The 19,594-nt window shown below is 38.7% G+C and overlaps 1 protein-coding gene across 1 annotated transcript in view; it reads left to right on the forward strand.

Annotated features, from left to right (window-relative positions):
* LRP2 (LDL receptor related protein 2) overlaps positions 1 to 19,594 on the forward strand; it is a 222,142-nt gene that overhangs the window by 122,962 nt on the left and 79,586 nt on the right. The window contains exons 32-38 of the mRNA XM_074399509.1: positions 5,211 to 5,377; positions 6,338 to 6,481; positions 11,625 to 11,734; positions 12,615 to 12,792; positions 15,137 to 15,350; positions 16,764 to 17,003; positions 19,304 to 19,492. Coding sequence (XP_074255610.1) covers positions 5,211 to 5,377; positions 6,338 to 6,481; positions 11,625 to 11,734; positions 12,615 to 12,792; positions 15,137 to 15,350; positions 16,764 to 17,003; positions 19,304 to 19,492 — 1,242 coding nt within the window. The remainder of the gene's footprint in view (positions 1 to 5,210; positions 5,378 to 6,337; positions 6,482 to 11,624; positions 11,735 to 12,614; positions 12,793 to 15,136; positions 15,351 to 16,763; positions 17,004 to 19,303; positions 19,493 to 19,594) is intronic.

Here is a 19,594-nt window from a genome sequence, read left to right on the forward strand (position 1 = left end):
TACAGGTGTGAGACACTGTTCCTGGCTCCATTGTCTCATTTTTATTCTTATAATCAATAGTCAATGCATGTTTCTAGCCTGGGTCTTCTGACTCCAATTTCAGGACTGTTGCTATTACCATCTGATACTTTAAGAAGGAGAATTATCTCTGCATGAGATATTGTAAGTGACTGTTTTAGCAATTTAATATTTTTCTCATCCTAGAGATATTTAACTGGGTCGATTAAAGAGTGTGTGGAGAATTATACTAAGTACTTAAGGGAGTAAGAAAAGAAGGAAAAGTTGGAGCCAGTTCACAAAACAGATTTCTTCTGGAGTGTGTATTTGTGTATAGCACACTTAAAAAATAATTCTTTATTGCTTAAAAATCTACGAAGTTACTCTAAACCCAAGTTTCTTTCATTTCTCAGTGAAGAGGTATAAATGAATGTATTTGGATACTGATGAAAATTGTTGTAGACTTCAACTTAAATGTTTAATGATCATACATTCCTAAATTAAGGGATAAAAGAGTCCTAATCTAGAAGGAAATTTAGTCCTAATCTGGAATGAAAAATAGATACTGAATTCCGGAAATTTTTAGTGTTTAGAGATTTTGCAGATGTAGGCTTACTGAAAATCAAATTCCATCAGCATGCAATATTGTGCAATGATACTCTCATGATGAAAGATTTTAATTATTGGTAATTCTCACAGAGGGACTGGCCTTTGCCATTTTTCCTCAGAGACTTATTATGTACCTAATCCTGGTTGACATTGTTTAATTTAGTGTGTCCCCAGAGTCTTTCAGGAGAAGATTAAATTGGGCTGTAGACATTTTGGATACAAAGCATTCTTTCAGCACACAAAGATTGTTGAATTGCACATTGGGGGTTGGCGTAATTAACATTACTCTCTGATGATGATTGATAAGTGTTAATTTTAAATAGTGTCTTTTGTCATTTCACAAATAATTCCACTAGCGGTTTTCTCATGGGTTGACGTTACTGAAGTGGAACTTTTTTGGTATTTCCCGGTTGGTTTCAGAGCACCAGCTGAGTAAATGATTGCCAGTATATGTCAACTGAAGAAAGGTTTCTACGTTTTTGTTTTTGTTTTTTTTTTTCCATAAAGAAGTTTAGAAAACTTGTTAACATTTGCAGGTGGAGACATTTTACTTGATTTGACTGTTGAATAGCTTTTAAAATAGTGTTTACTAAGTGGCTGGAATTTAGTGGAAGTGCTTCTGTGATACTGCTAAATAAGCAGATATTGCACAATATTGGCCTTGTAAAAACATGCATTAAAAAAGTCTGGAAGCAAAAACACACGAGTGCCAATAGTGATTATAGTTGGATAGCGGAATTATGAGATGGTTCTATTTATTTCCAATTTTATGTTATAATGAGTGCTTTCTCTATATGAGACATTTTTTATTCTTCTTTTTTTTTTTTTTTTTTTGAGACGGAGTTTCGCTCTTGTTACCCAGGCTGGAGTGCAATGGCGCGATCTCGGCTCACCGCAACCTCCGCCTCCTGAGTTCAAGCAATTCTCCTGCCTCAGCCTCCTGAGTAGCTGGGATTACAGGCACGCGCCACCATACCCAGCTAATTTTTTGTATTTTTTTAGTAGAGACGGGGTTTCACCATGTTGACCGGGATGGTCTCAATCTCTTGACCTTGTGATCCACCCGCCTCAGCCTCCCAAAGTGCTGGGATTACAAGCTTGAGCCACCGCACCCGGCCCTCATTTTTTATTCTTTACAAAATACATTCCCCATAATGCCAAAACCAAATAAACAAAATTCAAACCAAACATCACCTCAGCAACCCTAAAATTACTCCAAAAACAAATAGGCTTCTGACTCAGTCTCAGCAGCACAAGGCACTTGCTTGAGTGATTTTGTGCAAGATAAGAGGACTCTCCTTGCTCCAGGGAAGGCTGCAGTGCTGATCAGCTTGTGCAGGGTATGATTTAAGGAGGACCTAGGTTTGGGGGTCATATATATTGTCATTCAATTACAACATTGATTTCCCTTTCCTGACTATAGTGTCTTCATGACTCTGCTGACACTAACATTAATGGGATTATGACATGAAAAAATAGAAATAGGGAGATAATCTTTAATATCAAAAGACAGAGACACACCGACCTAGGACAACTTACCTGTCATTACCTCCTGAACTCCTTTCCATCCAATCCTAGATGCTTCTGTGCCTACCCCTTCATGCCATTGTCATAATGAATTGTAAGGGCTCATATACTTGGTCTTGCCCTCTAGATGCTATGTTTCTTGAGGACAAAGCCTCTACCTGGTCTGTAGCTGTATGCTCAGACCAGCTTATTGCCGGTGGCAGTTCTTGGCGGCACTCAGTAAATGTTGAGTGAAAGACAAGCTCTCCAATATCGATTTTTGCTCTTTCCCCAGTCCTCTGGTTTTTACCCATTTGGTCCTAAGATACGTGTGCAGTGTTGTGAAATCGCTTCCTTTTGCTTTCCCGCATAGCACTTTTCAGGCACCTCCCTGTGCCACCTGTTGTCTTACTGGCCACTTCCATTCTATTGCTCCCCTGATGTCATCCCCCGCCATGACGATCACAGTTTCAGCCAGTGCGGCCTTAGAGGAGGTCCTGCTCTCTAGTCCATTGCATGCAAATGTTCATTGGTGGTAAATGTTCTTAATATGCCAGCCCTTATCAGATTAAGGGCTTAAGACATGATTTCCAGGAAGGAGTAAAAGCAGGTGGTGCTTAAGGGAAGAGCACCATGGAGAAGTCAGGAAGGCCCATATATGATGGATGAGATATGCAGAGTTTTTAGGCCCTGAACAATGCTTTGGCTGAGAATTACTCCAATTAAGCAAAGGGAGATTACCCATTCAAAAGGGTAGCATCAGGTTTTGAGTGAGTACAAATTTAAAGTCCCCTATAAAATTGGGACAGAGATACAGTTTCTACCGAGCCAAGGAACATTAATAACATATAATCAATAAACAATTAAATATCTCAATATAATTTCATGGTACAGCTGAAACTCATAATCTAGCTTTTTTTTTTTTTTTTGAGGCAGAGTTTCATTCTTGTTACCCAGGCTGCAGTGCAATGGCGCGATCTCGGCTCACTGCAACCTCAGCCTCCTGGGTTCAGGCAATTCTCCTGCCTCAGCCTCCTGAGTAGCTGGGATTACAGGCACGCACCGCCATGCCTAGCTCATTTTTTTTTTGTATTTTTAGTAGAGACGGGGTTTCACCATGTTGACCAGGATGGTCTCGATCTCTTGACCTCGTGATCCATCCGCCTCGGCCTCCCAAAGTGCTGGGATTACAGGCTTGAGCTACCGCACCCGGCCACATTTTTTTTTTTTTTTATTATTGCAGTTAAACCAAATGAAATGAGTGGTAATTTGATACTCAATAAGTAGTACCTGGCTATTTGCAGTGCAATGATGAAAAACATAGATTTTGGAGTCCAGGGGGCCTGGTTGTGTGACCTTGTTTTAATTGCTTGATTTGATTTTTTTGTGTCTTATTTGCAAACTGGGGGAGACACCTATCTAACCAACAAGATTAGGAAGCTTGAGGGAGATAAATTAAGGGAACTATTTACCTGATGTATGCAGTGTAGCATATGTTCTCAATAAATGAGAGGCGATTTTCTCTGCAATTGCAGTCATTTGGAAGAGACTCAATGTGGAGCAGCTGACAGAGGAAGGGCTTGGAAGTGAATGGGCGGGGTCCATCTCCTATTACTGTTTCCTGCAGAAGTCATGGAGCTCCTGCAAGTCTCATTTGCTCCAGCTGAAAACAACTTTGCAGGCTGCTTGTGAAAGACTATACATTGTAGTACTTGAAAAATGTAAAGCATTGGCCAGGCGTGGTGGCTCATGCCTGTAATCCAAGCATGTTGGAGGTCAAGGCAGGCGGTTCACCTGAGGTCGGAATTTCAAGACCAGCCTGATCAACATGGTGAAACCTCTTCTTTATTAAAAAAAAAAAAGAAAAAAGAAAAAAAAATGTAAAGCTTAATAGTTACAAAATTTACATTAGACTAAATTTAAATTTGTCCTAGGTTAATAGAGACTGACTTATTTCTCAGTAATAGAAATGATAGGAACAAGGAAAAGCTAATGAGATGTGAAAATGAGTAAGGAGAAAGTACCCAAGTATCCTGCTGAAGACGTAAAGCTTCCCAGGCTATAAAAATAATGAGAACACCATTTTTAGCTTATTGAAGTTATGTAATCATTAATCATTTCATACTTTGTCTTAATATGTGATATATCTTATAATGTATCTTAATACAAAACTTAGATTCAAAAGTTTTCCTTTACTCAAAAAGGAATTTTAAAATAAAACTCTAATCTTGACGGGGATCAGAATAAAGATTAAATTATTGTTGAAAAAGGAGCTTTTATTAATTATTCAGGAGGCAAAGTGAACTGATAGTTTAATATATTATGGGAATGTTTAAGTTACAATGTGTAGATAGTTTTGCAAACTTTGGAAGATACTATTTACATATTCACCTAAGCATTCATCCATTTATGCAGTCATGTGGTCATCCATTTAGTTAGCAAAATTTATTGGGCAACTATTTTATGCCAGGACCTGGGACACAGTGATGAGCAAATCAGACACAGTCATTGACCTTTGGGAGTTAAAATCTTGTAGGGAAGACAGACACTAGTCAAATAACAATTGATGGGACTATACATTGGATTTATTAAAGTTTCAATAAATACTAGGCAACACTTTGTAGTGTTGTTTTATTTTCTGAATAGTCTTAAAACTAGTAAGCTGCCATTCACAGGAATAGTCTAAATAATTTTTTCCACCTTTTTTTTTTTTTTTTTTCCCCAAAACTCAACTCTCCTTTTCCTGAGTTCAGTGTTAATGAGGTTTGTCTGTGTGGAAGTGAAAGAACTTCCTGTCTGTGAGGTTTAGCAAACATGGATAGCTTATCAGTGTAAGTAAGGACTTAATGAAGAGTAAGATAAATACCTGCCTTGAAGAAGTCTAGACAGTGCTATATGTGGGGTTGGAGGTCTTGTGGCCCAGCAGCCCACGGAAACCCTGTGAAAGGCCCATGATTGACAAAGTACATTCTATTTATTGCTGCAATGCTCAATGTCATTTTAGCCCATATGATTGTAATAGGCCACTGCTTTCCATGACTCTAAATGTCTGGGAATAGTGGGACATGATTTTGACTGATATTCTTCTATTTTCACAGATGAACAACCATTCTTAATAACTGTAAGACAACATATAATTTTTGGAATCTCTCTTAATCCTGAAGTGAAGAGCAATGATGCTATGGTCCCCATAGCAGGGATACAGAATGGTTTAGATGTTGAATTTGATGACTCTGAGCAATACATCTATTGGGTTGAAAATCCGGTAAGTTTTGAATAACATTCCAAGTATGTAATTTATTCATGAAGAGCCTGCCTGCACTGATGTTTTCTTATAAGCACACTTTTGTTATGTGGGTAAAAGGGAAATGATGTGGAAATTAATTTATCACTAAGTTTTTGGATTCAATGAGGGGTATAAACGTGAGCTTGGCCTGGAGCAAAGATCATAAAACTCTTTAGCTTTAGAATAAGAAACAAATTTAAGCTATTGCGTATTATTTACTCATTCAGCAAATATTTTGTAGAAGTGCCTACAATTTGCCCTGCCACTGCATTACCTGCTTCTTACCACAGAATACATGCCAAGAAGCAGCAGTCACAAAGCTTGCCCCTAGAGGAGTCTTAAGCTAGTAGAAAATATTAGGCGAATATAAAAATGATCGAAACTCAAGACAAAAGTAGTAGTTCCCTAAGGGAATTCGGTGAAAGCATTTGATGTGGTGCTGGGGCCTTCCTTCAGAATCTGTGCCTCTAGGGTAAACGTGAACACTCCTCCAGTTCTCTTCCTCAAGGGACATTTTCTTCAGCCTTCAGGGAAAAAACCTGTAAGAATGAAAAAAGGGCAAGGAGAATAGAAACAGGGAAGAAAAGAAAGATCTTTATATTTCATGTTTATCACCCGTATGCAAAATACACTCCTGGCCTTCTGAGCCACATCTGTGACTTAGGTGTTTCTTATGAGTCTTAATGCCTGTGGTAGTTAAGAACTATCTCTGTAGCCAGTACTGGAGAGAGCCTGAATAGTAAGCCTTGTGTATTCCTGTGACACACTGAAAAATACTTTGAAGCCTACCCACCGGTGCTGAACCTTTGTTTGCCTTTCCTCTGAGGATGAGGAGTGTTCAAGAAACACAGCAGCTGGCAGTAGCCACAGTGAAGAAAGGGTTCTTATGCAGGAGCCATGGCCTTGAAACTGCTCACCTCCCCTTGTCTTTCTTTCCAGGGTGAAATTCACAGAGTGAAGACTGATGGCACCAACAGGACAGTGTTTGCTTCTCTATCTATGGTGGGGTCTTCTATGAACCTGGCCTTAGATTGGATTTCAAGAAACCTTTATTCTACCAATCCTAGAACTCAGTCAATTGAGGTAACGATTCCATAATACTATTTACACAAGCATTGGATTTAGATTCATGTAAACCATATTCTCAGGAATAGATCTCGTATGGATTTTGGAATCATTTTTAGCAAGAAGAAAAAGGGAAAAAATATTAGTGTTAACTATCAAAGTCTCTGAAGCGGAGGAAAAATGCCTTAAAAGAGTCTGTCTCTCTCTCTTTTTTTTTTTCTCGAGACAAAGTCTTATTCTGTCACCCAAACTGGAATACAGTGGCATCATCTTGGCTCACTACAACCTCCAGCTCCTGGGTTAAGTGATTTTCCTGCCTCAACCACCTGAGTAGCTGGGATCACAGGCATGTACCACCATGCCCGGCTAATTTTTTGTGTGTTTTTAGTTAGAGACAGGGTTTCACCATGTTGGCCAGGCTGGTCTCAAACTCCTGACCTCAAGTGATCTACCTCCTTTGGCCTCCCAAGGTGTTGGAATTGTAGGCGTGAGCCACCACACCCAGCTTGCAAAAATAAATTATCTGAGCTTTCTACTGCTCTATTTTGTTTCCTCCTAATTATTGATACTACCATGTCTCCATAAAAGTATTTTAGGTAATTTAAAAAATAATATATAAGAAGATAAATAAAAGTTACATAAGGAATTCACCATAAAGGGAAGATTATGGTAAGCAGGGATTTTTAATTTTTTTATTTTCCTACTATTTTTCCTCATCTAATCTTCAATGCTATTTCAGTTATCAGCCAAATTTATAGTTTGCCTCTGTTCTTAGATGGAAATATTTCTATGGCTCCATTACAATTTTTCTAACAGTAAAACATAAAGTAGAACCTTGATTCTAATTCCTTTGATACTCTCTTCTTCATGATAAGTGTTCTTTTTACTCTCATTCTGAGAAGAAATTCTAGACGAGGCACAGGAGACTTCCCAAAGCAAGAAGGTTTTGGAGGGGGATAGTTAGTACTGACAATCCACTGCTTTAGGTGGATTGCCCTAAATCCACCTGGCAAGACAGTTTTTCTTTGGTGCGTTCATAAAGATAAATACTAAAGGTGAGGAATGTGCACAGCAGCCTGGTGGCTAATTTAGAGCACCTATCTATACTGAAAAACACTCTCTATAGACTAAAAACATAGCCTGTGTAGAGTTCGGTAACATCTGAGGTTTCATCATCCACTGATGATCTTGGAATATATTCCCCATGGATGTGTGGGGATAACTGTTTTCATTTCTGCCAAATGAAGAAGTAGGGAAAAGGTGTCCCAGGCAGAGAAAAGAGCTCTCACTGGAACAGTGCTTGAGTTTACAAAGGTTTTTCACTAACATCTGATTTAATCCTCACAACATTCCTGAGGGCAGGCAGGTCTGGTAGCCATTCATGGTAAGATGGATATTTGCAATATGCACAGATATCTCAAACCAGGTAGAATCATCAGGTGTGAACAGGAAGGGCCCCTTGGAGGCTCCTCTGGTTCAAGCTCTTTGTTTTTTTTAACCTAAGAAACCAAAGCCCACAGAAGTTAAGAAATTGTCTTAAATGGTCAGCTTTGCTGCTCTAATTCGGGGCAGTATTCTCTCTTTGCACTTTTATAAACTACAACTCCAACAATCCAGACTGGTTGACCCCTCTGACAGTGGCAGAAAATATTTTTCATGATTTCAACTAAAAATATCATCCTCCCATTAAATATAGGCAACATCTACTGCCTAAGACCCTTACTACGAAATTCACATCTCTTATTCTGTCTCTTGGTATCTTGCTTGGTAAATGGGGTTCTTCTGTTTTAAACTGATAGTTTTCCAAAAGCAGGGGCATGTCTTTCCTGTTAGTGTTAGGCACAATGCAATAGCAGCCAGTCGGAGAAGAACTGAACATGCGTGTGTGTATGGATTGGAAAGGCCACTTTTGCCACATGAACCAAAACTTTGTAATTACAGCCCGATGCAGTATGGCACATAGGAAAGATATTTTGATTTGGAGCCCAAAGACCTGGCTTTGAGTCTGGCTTGCTTGCTCATTTTATTCATTCATTTAACGAGCACTAGTAAATGCTTTCTATGAATCAGTTGGTCCTGGATATTCAAAGATGAATAAAACATTTTTTTCCTGTCTTTAAGTAGCTCACATATCTGTGAGATAGATACATAAACAAAGACCTGTGCTCCACTGTGGTAAGTGTTGTAAGACCAGTGAATATCAAGTGCTAGTGATTGGAGGCAGAGGTAAAAGTGAGGGGAGAGAGCATGCAGACTTCCCATTCATGGGTACTTGTGAGCTGAGTCTTGAAAGATGACTAATATGTCCTCCCTTATCCGAGGCTTTCACTTTCTGAGGTTTCAGTTACCTGCAGTGGCCTGAGAATAGGTGAATACAGCACAATAAGGTATTTAAAAGGAGAGAGAGAGAGAGAGAGAGAGAGAGAGACCACATTCACATAACTCTTATTACAGTATATTGTTATAATTCTATTTTCTGATTACTCTCAATCTCTTACTGTGTCTAATTTATAAATTAAACTTTATCATAGATGTGTATGTATAGGAAAAAACATAGTATATGTAGAGTTCAGTACTAGTCGAGGTTTCAGGCATCCATTGATGATCTTGGAATGTGTCCCCCATGGATGAGGGGGAACAACTGATCTTGTTTTTGCCAAATGAAGATGTAGGGAAAAGGTGTCCCAGGCAGGAAAAAACAGTTGAATAAAGACCCTGAAACATGGAAATGCATTTTGTAACTGGGGACAGCACAGCGTTTTCTCCACTCATGAGCTGTTTGACCTTGGACAAATTACTTCTCCGAGCCTCTGTTTTCTCATCTGTACAATGGAGTTCTTGGGTGAATAAGTGAAAGTACTTCATAAAACTGTGGTATCCTGTAAATACAGAGCACTGTTTCCTTCAAATGATTAATATTTTCAGAAGATCCATAAAAGACCTATGAGAATAATGATCCAAGGGCAAATTGCCCTTTTAATAGTTTTATTGGTGTTTCTCACTAAAACCATTAAATTATTTGCAATTTAAATGATACATAATTCGTTTTCCAAGAATTATTTTAAATTGTAAATTTATATTATAAATAATTCTTCCAGGAGATTGTTGGATTAATTAACAAAATAGGAATCGTGTTAACTTGCTGTTTACCTGTATAATATTCCTTTCACGTTTAACTCCAACTTGAAAATAAAAGAGAAATCCACTAGGGGTAGCTGTGTGCCCATCCACTAAAAGAAATTTTATAGCTGAACTGTGAAGCCTACAGAGTGGCAGTGTGAGAGAGAACTCTACATATTCCAGAAAACAAGGAAAGGAGCTTTTAACCAAAGAGATCCTTAGTCTTAGGAAAAGGAGAGAGATTATAGCAGAAAGAGGCAACTGAGAAAAGTTACCTTAGTCCAAGCAGGAGTGAAAGATACCAGACAAAAGAGAGAAAAATCTAGAGAAAAGAATGAGGGAGAGAAAAATATATATGTGTGTGTGTGTGTGTGTGTGTGTGTATGTATGCATATTTAAGAGACAGAGAAATGCAAATGATCTATTTGTATTGAAAAGCAACTTTATAGAAAAACCTTAATGTAAAAATCAACAGGCATTTTCTTTTTTTTTTTTTTTTTTTTTTTTTTTTTTTTAGACGGAGTTTCGCTCTTGTTACCCAGGCTGGAGTGCAATGGCGTGATCTCGGCTCACCGCAACCTCCGCCTCCTGGGTTCAGGCAATTCTCCTGCCTCAGCCTCCTAAGTAGCTCAGATTACAGGCATGTGCCACCATGCCCAGCTACTTTTTTTTGTATTTTTAGTAGAGACGGGGTTTCACCATATTGACCAGGACGGTCTCGATCTCTTGACCTCGTGATCCACCCGCCTTGGCCTCCCAAAGTGCTGGGATTACAGGCTTGAGCCACCGCGACCGGCTCAACAGGCATTTCCTAATTTCTTACTAGTTGTCTCTTAGACTGTCTCAGACACATACTAAAATAGCTTTGTTGCCATAAGAAACTTCCTTCTAGTCCAATAAACCATATTTCTATGTGCTGTATCAGGGTCCTGTTAACATTGTGATTATTTCCCCTTTGCTGATGTTCTTGGTAAAAAAACACAAAAAAATTGCGATTGTAGCAGTAAGAATAACAAACAGATAGCATTGGGAAAGCCACTAAACCTTTCTAGGCCTCTTTTTCTTCATCTGTATTGAGAAAAATAATGGGATCTACCTCACAGAATTATTCGTGAGGATCAAATACAATAATGCTTGCTCTAATACCTCATATGGAGGAACTGACCAGTAGATGGACCCGTTAAACAATAGGAGAAGTTTACTGTACACAGTTGTGCTGGGTGCTGTGCTAAGTGTTTTACCTGTGCTATCTCTTAGTCCTGTGGGCTCTATGCAGAAGGTAATGCTTTCATCCACATGTGACTGATAAACTAAGTTCAGCGAGTTGAATTTATTTGCCTCAGGTTGTACAGTCAGGACCTGGCATGGCAGAGAATTCAGCTCATGTGTTTCAGCTTAGACTGTTGATCTGGGACAGAATTCACTGTACCTCTGAGTAAATTTGGACTGTTTTGATCAACTGTGTTGGCAGTGACTGGCCACTGAGTGTCATGGCCTGGTCACTGTGGTGCAGGAAAGCTATGGGGGTTCTCATTTGTCTTCCAGAGATTTCTCTTAGCTTTTTCTGAAGGATTTTCATAGTTTCTTCAGGCAGTGGCTCTGCTGTTTTCCCAGTTGAATCTTTCTTTTATCCATAAAAATGTTCTGTCCTGAAATTTTAGGTGGGTTAGAAGTAGGAACTTGGGAGGTGCTTTTCCTTCTCTTACTCTTTTTTTTTTTTTTTTTTTTTTAAATGATGGAGTTTCATCATGATGGCCAGGCTGGTCTTGAACTCCTGACCTCAGGTGATCTACCCATCTCAACCTCCCAAAGTGTTAGGATTACAGGCATGAGCCACCTTCGCCCAGCCTTCCTTCTCTTACTCTCATTTCCTATTGAGCTAATTTCCTCATTTCCCTGAAGTGCAATAGAGATGATCTGAATCTCATCCAAACCCTCTCTTATCTATCCCTAGTCATGCTTTGTAATGCGTTCTCCTTCATCTAAGTTTTCTTTGGCTGTCTTATGAAACTCGGCTCCAATAAGTGATTTTATGCTGTAGGTTTTGACACTCCATGGAGATATCAGATACAGAAAAACACTGATTACCAATGACGGGACAGCTCTTGGAGTTGGCTTGCCAATTGGCATAACTGTTGATCCTGTTCGTGGGTGAGTATTTGTAAATGGCACGTGTCTTCCATGCGGCATTGCTCTTGTCAGTGTCGGGGCCTGACAAAATGGAAGATTTCAAATTTAGGACATCCTCTGACTTCAGATGTCAACATTTGAAAAACAACAGATCTCAGTAAGAAAGAGAAATAGCTCTGACCTATATTTAATGTGCAAGATGTTGTTTGTATTTTGTTCTATGGTCTTCGAATGAACAACACTGGATTTAAAATTAATTCCAAACAAACAAGAATTTTAGAGATTTTAAAATAGCATTATAAGAATTGACAGTATTCTTATATTGGTGACACTTAGCATGACTGTGGGGAGAGCTGGAACCAGAGGCTTAGAGTAGGGAGGTATTGACCACATGGGAGATACAGCAGGTAAGGTCATTTGGGGACAAATCATGGAGGGCCTTTAATGTCATGCTAAGGAGTTGGACTTTATTCTTTTGAGTACTAAGGAGCAAGCAGGGATTTTTTTAAAAAAATTTCAACTTTTATTTTAGATAATAGAGGGTATATGTGTAGGTTTGTTACATGAGTATATTGTAGAGATAGTGACCATAATACCCAATAGTTTTTCAACCCCTGCCCTCTTCCCTTCCTCCCTGCTCTGATAGTCCACAGTGTCTGTTCTTCTCATGTTTATGTCTGTGTGTGCTCCATGTTTAGCTCTCACTTATAAGTGAGAACACTGGTTAAGTACCCATCCACATTGTATGCAACAAGATACTAATGTTTCAGCCTTTGCCTATTGGATTGTGAGCATCATGAGAACAAGAAATACACATTGCCATTTAAATATTTAAATTATATGTCACTGACTCAAATCTACCTTCTGTTTTGTTACATGCTGATGTTTTTCATGGTTGTAGGAAGCTATACTGGTCAGACCAAGGAACTGACAGTGGGATTCCTGCCAAAATTGCCAGTGCTAACATGGATGGCACATCCATAAAAACGATCTTCACTGGGAACCTTGAGCACCTGGAGTGTGTCACCCTTGATACTGAGGAACAGAAACTCTACTGGGCAGTTGCTGGAAGAGGAGTGGTATGAGCACCCTTTCAGTCTTTTGGTCTTTATGCTGAGCTGGTGTAACTGATGCTGAGTGTTCCGAGCTGTCAGGCAGTGGTTGTTGAAGAGTCTTACTCAGTAACTTGTACCAGTGTTTCACTGACCTTTCTCCCAATAACTTCTCTCCCTTGCATATACCTCACCCTAGCTGAAGTCCAGTTCTTTATAGTATGTGCATAGTTCCCTATAGGATAATGTTTATTAATTTTTCCACCAACCTTTTTTTTCTTCAGGATAAGTTAATTCCATTTGTCATTTCTTACTTGACCTTTCAGAGCCATTTCTTTCATGTTTCAGTGATTTCAGTGTTTTCCTTTGAAAGTACTCTGGGTTCTCCAATTATAGAGACTAAAAGAATATACATATATATATATAGGATATGTATCTATAATATAAATGGTACATAATATATATCTATACATATCTATTCTATATACGGCATATAGAATAGATATCATATTTATAAAATAGAATATAATATAGAATATAGACTATATCTATAATATATATAGAACATACAATTTATATTTCTGTATAGGATATAGGTATATTCTATGTATCTACCTATGTGTGTGTGTATGTATGTATGTATCTATTTATCTATCTAGCAAGCTTCTGAGCTCACCATCCCCTCATAGCTACACATTATTCTCTAATATTCTAACATGATTAATGCACATGTGAAACTTTATTTAGTTGATAATTTTAAGCTCCAAGATTGGGTTCATTACATTCTACAATAAGAAGCAGAAACTATAAAGTCTCATTCACTCATTGATACAGTATTCACTGCTGTGCTTATGCAGCTGAGCTGGGGCTAGGCACATAGACGGTGCTCAATAATAATTATTGATTAAGCATTGCTTTGGGTGTTGAATTGAATATATGCTAGTCCCTTTCTTGCTTTTTAATAGTAGTTATTTCAGATCCTTGACGTTGATGCTTTTGATAATATTGTGCAATAGGTTTAGCTTTCAGTTCATTATTTGTTCAACAAATATTAACTTCACTCCTAATATGGACCTATAATGGTGGTAAGCTTTGGAGATTAAAAAGAAGTGGTGACGTATGTGAAAACACTTTGCAGAGTTGGTGCCTGTGCGCAATATGAGGGAGCTCTTGTTACATGGTATGGTTTCACCAAACAAATCTGACAGGACACGGCTTCAAAATCTGTGAGGTTGTCAGTGGTGTGACTCTCCAACCTTTCTCCTAGGCTAGTTCCCCTATTTCTTCTTTGCTCTCCTGGTTTACTTATCACCAAATCCTGCAATCCATCCTCAGGCTTTCATTCATGCCCAGATCTTTTCTGCCACCCCCACCATTCTGAGCAACCTCTCTCCAGCCTGGACTAGGCATGGCCCTGAGTGGTGAAGCCTGTTTTCATGTTGGAGACATGTTTTCTTCATAAAGCCACAATCAGCAAGTTGGATCATGGCTCAGCTTGGAGCCTCACCCGGAGGAGTAGCTCCCAGCACTTCCGTGAGCTTGCTCAGCTAATCCAGTCCTGGTCTTCACTGATTCTGCAGCTCTTTTCCAAGCTCATCTTCCTTATGTTCTAAGTTCTAGAACTTCTGTCAGTTTCTAGGGCATAACCGGTCTTGTAACTGCTGGGCTTCCTTGTCAGGTGTGGCAGTAAAGCCACACTTTGTGTCTCTTACCAATACCTAGCCCATATTTCGGCACAGAATGGGCACTTGAGGCAGGTGTTTGGAGTGAAATTAAACCAGCTACAACTGCAGTTCATTTTTTTTCCAGAAGCAGATTGCTTGTCATTTCCACTTAGGGACTTTATTCTTGTGGTTCTTTGCCAGTTTTCCCAAGCCATTTTGATTAAAGCTTGTTATCTGTTCCGAAATAATGGCACCATCTTTGGCCCCGTCCTGTCTTGCTGTCCTCTGTGGTTTTTTGGGGGCATATTTCCAATCTCTGTTACAGAAATTGTCAGTGAAGGTGTTAAACCCAGGGTCAGTCAGCTCCAGTCAGGCCCATACTTAGATGTTTGAGTACATCCTTGACCAGCATATCACATGCAGGGACTAGTGGTTTAGCTACTTTTTCTTCACTGTGCCATCTGAAAAGGTTGACTGACTTATGTGAGCTCTGTCTTCATTATCAGTGAAATGGGCATGATGACATTTTCCTGAGCTGCTGCTTGGAATAGTTTTGCTTATCAAATCAGAGAATAGATGTGAAAATTTCTGTAAGGGATCGAAGGCTGTATAAATGTGAGACGTTAAAATTGGGAGAATATTAGTGTTTATGTGTTCCAAATTTTCACTACGAATCCATGAAACTGATGAAAATTTCAATTCTTTAGATTGAAAGAGGAAATGTGGATGGAACAGGTCGAGTGATCCTGGTACACGAGCTTTCCCACCCCTGGGGACTTGCAGTCTACGGTTCTTTCCTTTATTATTCTGATGAACAGTATGAGGCCATTGAAAGAGTTGACAAGGCCACTGGGGCCAACAAAATAGTCTTGAGAAATAATGTTCCAAATCTGAGGGGTCTTCGAGTTTATCACAGACACAGTAAGTATTTGTCGCTGAAATACATTCACGGATGTATAATGCGTATTCACACATAACTTACATCTGTAAGCACACACCCACACCTAGTTCCATGTACATACACATGCATACAAATTGAAATTACCCAAAATATTTAAAAAGTGGTAATGAAGTCTTAAGCAAGGTTAAGTGCCAAGGGCTAATTTGGCATCTGAAAGGCCAGATGGACTTCAGAGTAAGTTTATTTCCTTTCTCTTCCCATTACTTTCAGTTCCTTACTTTGCTTTTGCTTCATAGCACTCCCTGACATATTATCTGTTTGTGTTACTCATTAGAATATAACCTCTGTATGGGCAGGCATTTTGTCTATCTTGTTTACTTCTCAATATTCAGTGATTAGAATAGTGCCCGGCTCATAGAAGGTGCTCAGGAAATACTAGTTGGATGCCTGCTGGAAAAGTGTTAATGGGATGGAAGTTTTAATTTAAAAGGAATACTTCTGTATATTTCCTATTTCAACATTTTTTTTTTCAAAGATAATCTAACTTCTGATTTACTCCTTTAAGTCAGCATTATGATACAGGTGTTATTTTTTGGTGTATTTTATAGCTTTAGTCTCCAACCAAAGATGATCAAATAATTTGTTTCCTGTCCTATAACCTAAGTTTGTCAGTAGGTATTTTTAATTTTTTTTTTTTTTTTTACTGAAAGTGAAAGAAACACATACAATAGAAATTAAAAGTTTTATTTTTCCATAGATTATTGGGGTACAGGTGGTGTTTCGTTACATGACTAAGTTCTTCAATGGTGATTTGTGAGATTTTGGTGCACCTATCACCCAAGTGGTATATAGCGCACCCTATTTGTAGTCTTTTATCCTGTGCCCCCCACCCTTATTCTTAGGCCTTTGTGTCCTCATAGCCTAGCTCCCACGTATCAGTGAGAACATACAATGTCTGGTTTTCAACTCCTGAGTTACTTCACTTTGAACAGTAGCCTCCAACGTCATCCAGGTCACTGCAAATGCCATTAATTCAAGGAATAGTCTTTAAATCTTCTTATTTCATATATTAAAAAAAAAAACAACACAATCACATTATTGATCATGTAATGGAACATAATAAGTGCCAGTTCATAGGAAAATTATGAACAGATTCATATACTGACCTCCCTAATCCTCACATGATTTATAGAAGAATATAATTGAAGCCCCATTCTGTAACTATTATACAGTAGTTGGGATACTGCTTTCATACATTTAGGTGTTAATGTATAACCTCTAATCTCTCCAATATTGTTTTTCATTTGTTAATTCAGCTGCTATATGTTAGTTATCAATTTTAAGAATAAATTAGTTGGTGATTCAAAGAAATTTGAGATGGGGTGGTAAGTAGCTAGGATCAAAAGTTACAAATGGATTTTGTTTTCATTTAGATGCTGCCGAATCCTCAAATGGCTGTAGCAACAACATGAATGCCTGTCAGCAGATTTGCCTGCCCATACCAGGAGGACTGTTTTCCTGCGCCTGTGCCACTGGGTTTAAACTCAATCCTGATAATCGGTCCTGCTCTCCATATAACTCTTTCATTGTTGTTTCAATGCTGTCTGCAATCAGAGGTTTCAGCTTGGAATTGTCAGATCATTCAGAAACCATGGTGCCAGTGGCAGGCCAAGGTATGCCAATTCCAGTATAAGTCAGATTTGACTTCCTCTGGGACCAGGCTGAAATCCCTGGTGCCGTGAAAGCATTTATTTATGTTTGGATTCAGTGCATAATGAAGCTTGCCTTTCCCTTTAAATCAAATGGCACAGCCTAAAGTGTTTTTCAGACTTCAGGGTGTATCAGAATCATCTGGAGGGCTCATGACCACACAACTCCAGGCCCCATCCCCATATTTTTCCAATTTTGTAGTCTGGGGTAGGGCCAGAGCATCTGCACTTTTAATAGACTCCCAGGGCATGCTGATGGTGATCCTATGGATCACGCTGAGAACCCCAGGCCTAGAGCAATATACAATGTAGCATGGGTTTGCAAGAAGTACTACAGAGTTGGTATTCTAAAGAACTCTGCCCTGTTTCTATTAATGGAGATTCAGGGTAGAAAATATACTACTATTTAATATGGTAATGAAATAGTCCACAAATATGATTTATTAATATATATTTGGTGAATTGAAGCAAAAGAGTTCACAGTATTAGTCTCTCCTTAGTAACTGTATTTTGCAGCACTTTGTGCTTACATACTGTGAATGTGTAAAATGATCACTTGCTTCCTAGATGAACCAAGGTTTTTAGGTGTACCTTAGCACAAGAAGAACTAAAAGATTTCTAGCATTGCTAGGAGAATGTCACAGACTAAAGATAGATACAGAGGGCAGAAAGAAAAGAGAAAAGGTTGAAGTGAACGAAGGGGTGGAAGAGATGGTCAGAAATGCACCTAGCGGAAGGAGTCAGAGCTTCCAGGCCCACACGTCCTCCTGCCTGATGGTCATGTTCACATGGACTCATGACTCATCTTTGTTTTTCCATATCTAAGTTACCATCTTGTAAAAATATTACAAATTCGATAGTTTTTTCCCCCAGCTTTTCATTAAAAAAATTTCAAACACAGAAATGTTGAAAGATAGCAAATATCCTCAGACTCTTTAACAAGATTTAACAGTTAACATTCCATCACATTGGAGCTCTCAATCTGTGTGTGTGTGTGTGTGTGTGTGTGTGTGTGTGTGTGTACGTACATGCAGATATATTCACATTCATTTTTTATGAACCTTTTGAAAATAAATTTTAATGCCATGCCACTTTATCCCTACATATGCTAGCACACAGTTTTAAAGGGTATTATTAAATATTCATAATCATATTTCTCCAGCTGGCCTCACAACATTTTATATATAGCTGTTTCGTTCCATCCAAGACCTAATCAAGATTCATGCATTGCACTGGGAATATCTCATTAGTTTCTTCTAGTTTGGAGTACTTGCCTCTAGCTTTTTGCTATGACATTGATGTTTTAAAGAGACAGAACTGTTGTCTTTGAGAATCCCACACTGAGGATTTGTCTAAATATTTAGCTTGTCTTTCATTTTCATCCTGCAGCTCTCATGAAATGGAAGTTAGGTCTAATTGCTTGATTAGATCAAGGTTAAATACATTTAACAAGAATATAGGTTATGCTGTGTACTTGATACAGAATCTTATTAGGAAGAACATAATGTCAGCTTGTCCTGTTCTTAGTGATGCTTGAGTTTGATCACTTGGTTAAGGTGGTCCCTGCTATATCGCTGCTTTTCAAAAGTGTATTTTTTTCCTTCTTAATTTGTGTGAAATCTATGCAGTCACTCTTAGGCCCTGTAAACATCTTGCCTTCCAAGCACCTTTTACCCATTGGTTTTGGCAGCCATTGATGATCCTTGTCTGAAATAATTGAGGATTGCAAAATGGTGATTTTCTTATTGTAGCATTCCCTTTATGTTTGTTAGGTAATCTTCTATAAACGAGAGCTCTTTGTTTCCCCCCAGTTTATCTTTTAAAAATTTATCATTGTGGGGTCAAATTTTTATCTTTTTAAATTCAGTGTGTTATAATCAATTGCTGTAATCTTTCTTTTGATGTCCTAGTTGATCCATTTTGGCCAGGCAGAGCCTTTTCATGTGGCCACCTGTATACTTCTGTGTACGCCTTGTTTCTTGGTACAATAAGATATTTCATGCTCACCTCATACCTTCCCTGGCTAACCCTATAATCAGTATTTCTCCTGGGATCCACAGGTCCACATTGGGGAAAAGAGTATTTAGAAATCAAGCTGTGGTTTGCAGGTCTGCTCACTGTAACTGGAAAAAAAGGATTTCATTTTATAATGGGGAGATGCTCAGCAGTGGGGTGGGAATGAGGGTTTGAGAGGAAGGACAAACATTTAAGAGTTCTAGTTCCAGTGGCAGCATTGTTGAATTATCTTTTCTTAACTGTTCCAGGACGAAATGCCCTGCATGTGGATGTTGATATGTCCTCTGGCTTTATTTATTGGTGTGATTTTAGTAGCTCAGTGACATCTGATAATGCAATCCGTAGAATTAAACCAGATGGATCTTCTTTGATGAACATTGTCACACAGGGAATAGGGGAAAATGGCGTCCGGGGTATTGCAGTGGATTGGGTAGCAGGTATGTAAGCTGTATGTGATTTTAATGTGTTTGCATCTCTGTCGTCTTATTTTATGCTAGAAAAAGTTTAGCCTAACTGCATGTGCTACAGATTTGTTTTTC

The sequence above is a fragment of the Saimiri boliviensis genome, chromosome 5 (assembly GCF_048565385.1).
Source record: "Saimiri boliviensis isolate mSaiBol1 chromosome 5, mSaiBol1.pri, whole genome shotgun sequence".
In the NCBI taxonomy this organism is placed as follows: Eukaryota; Metazoa; Chordata; class Mammalia; order Primates; family Cebidae; genus Saimiri; species Saimiri boliviensis.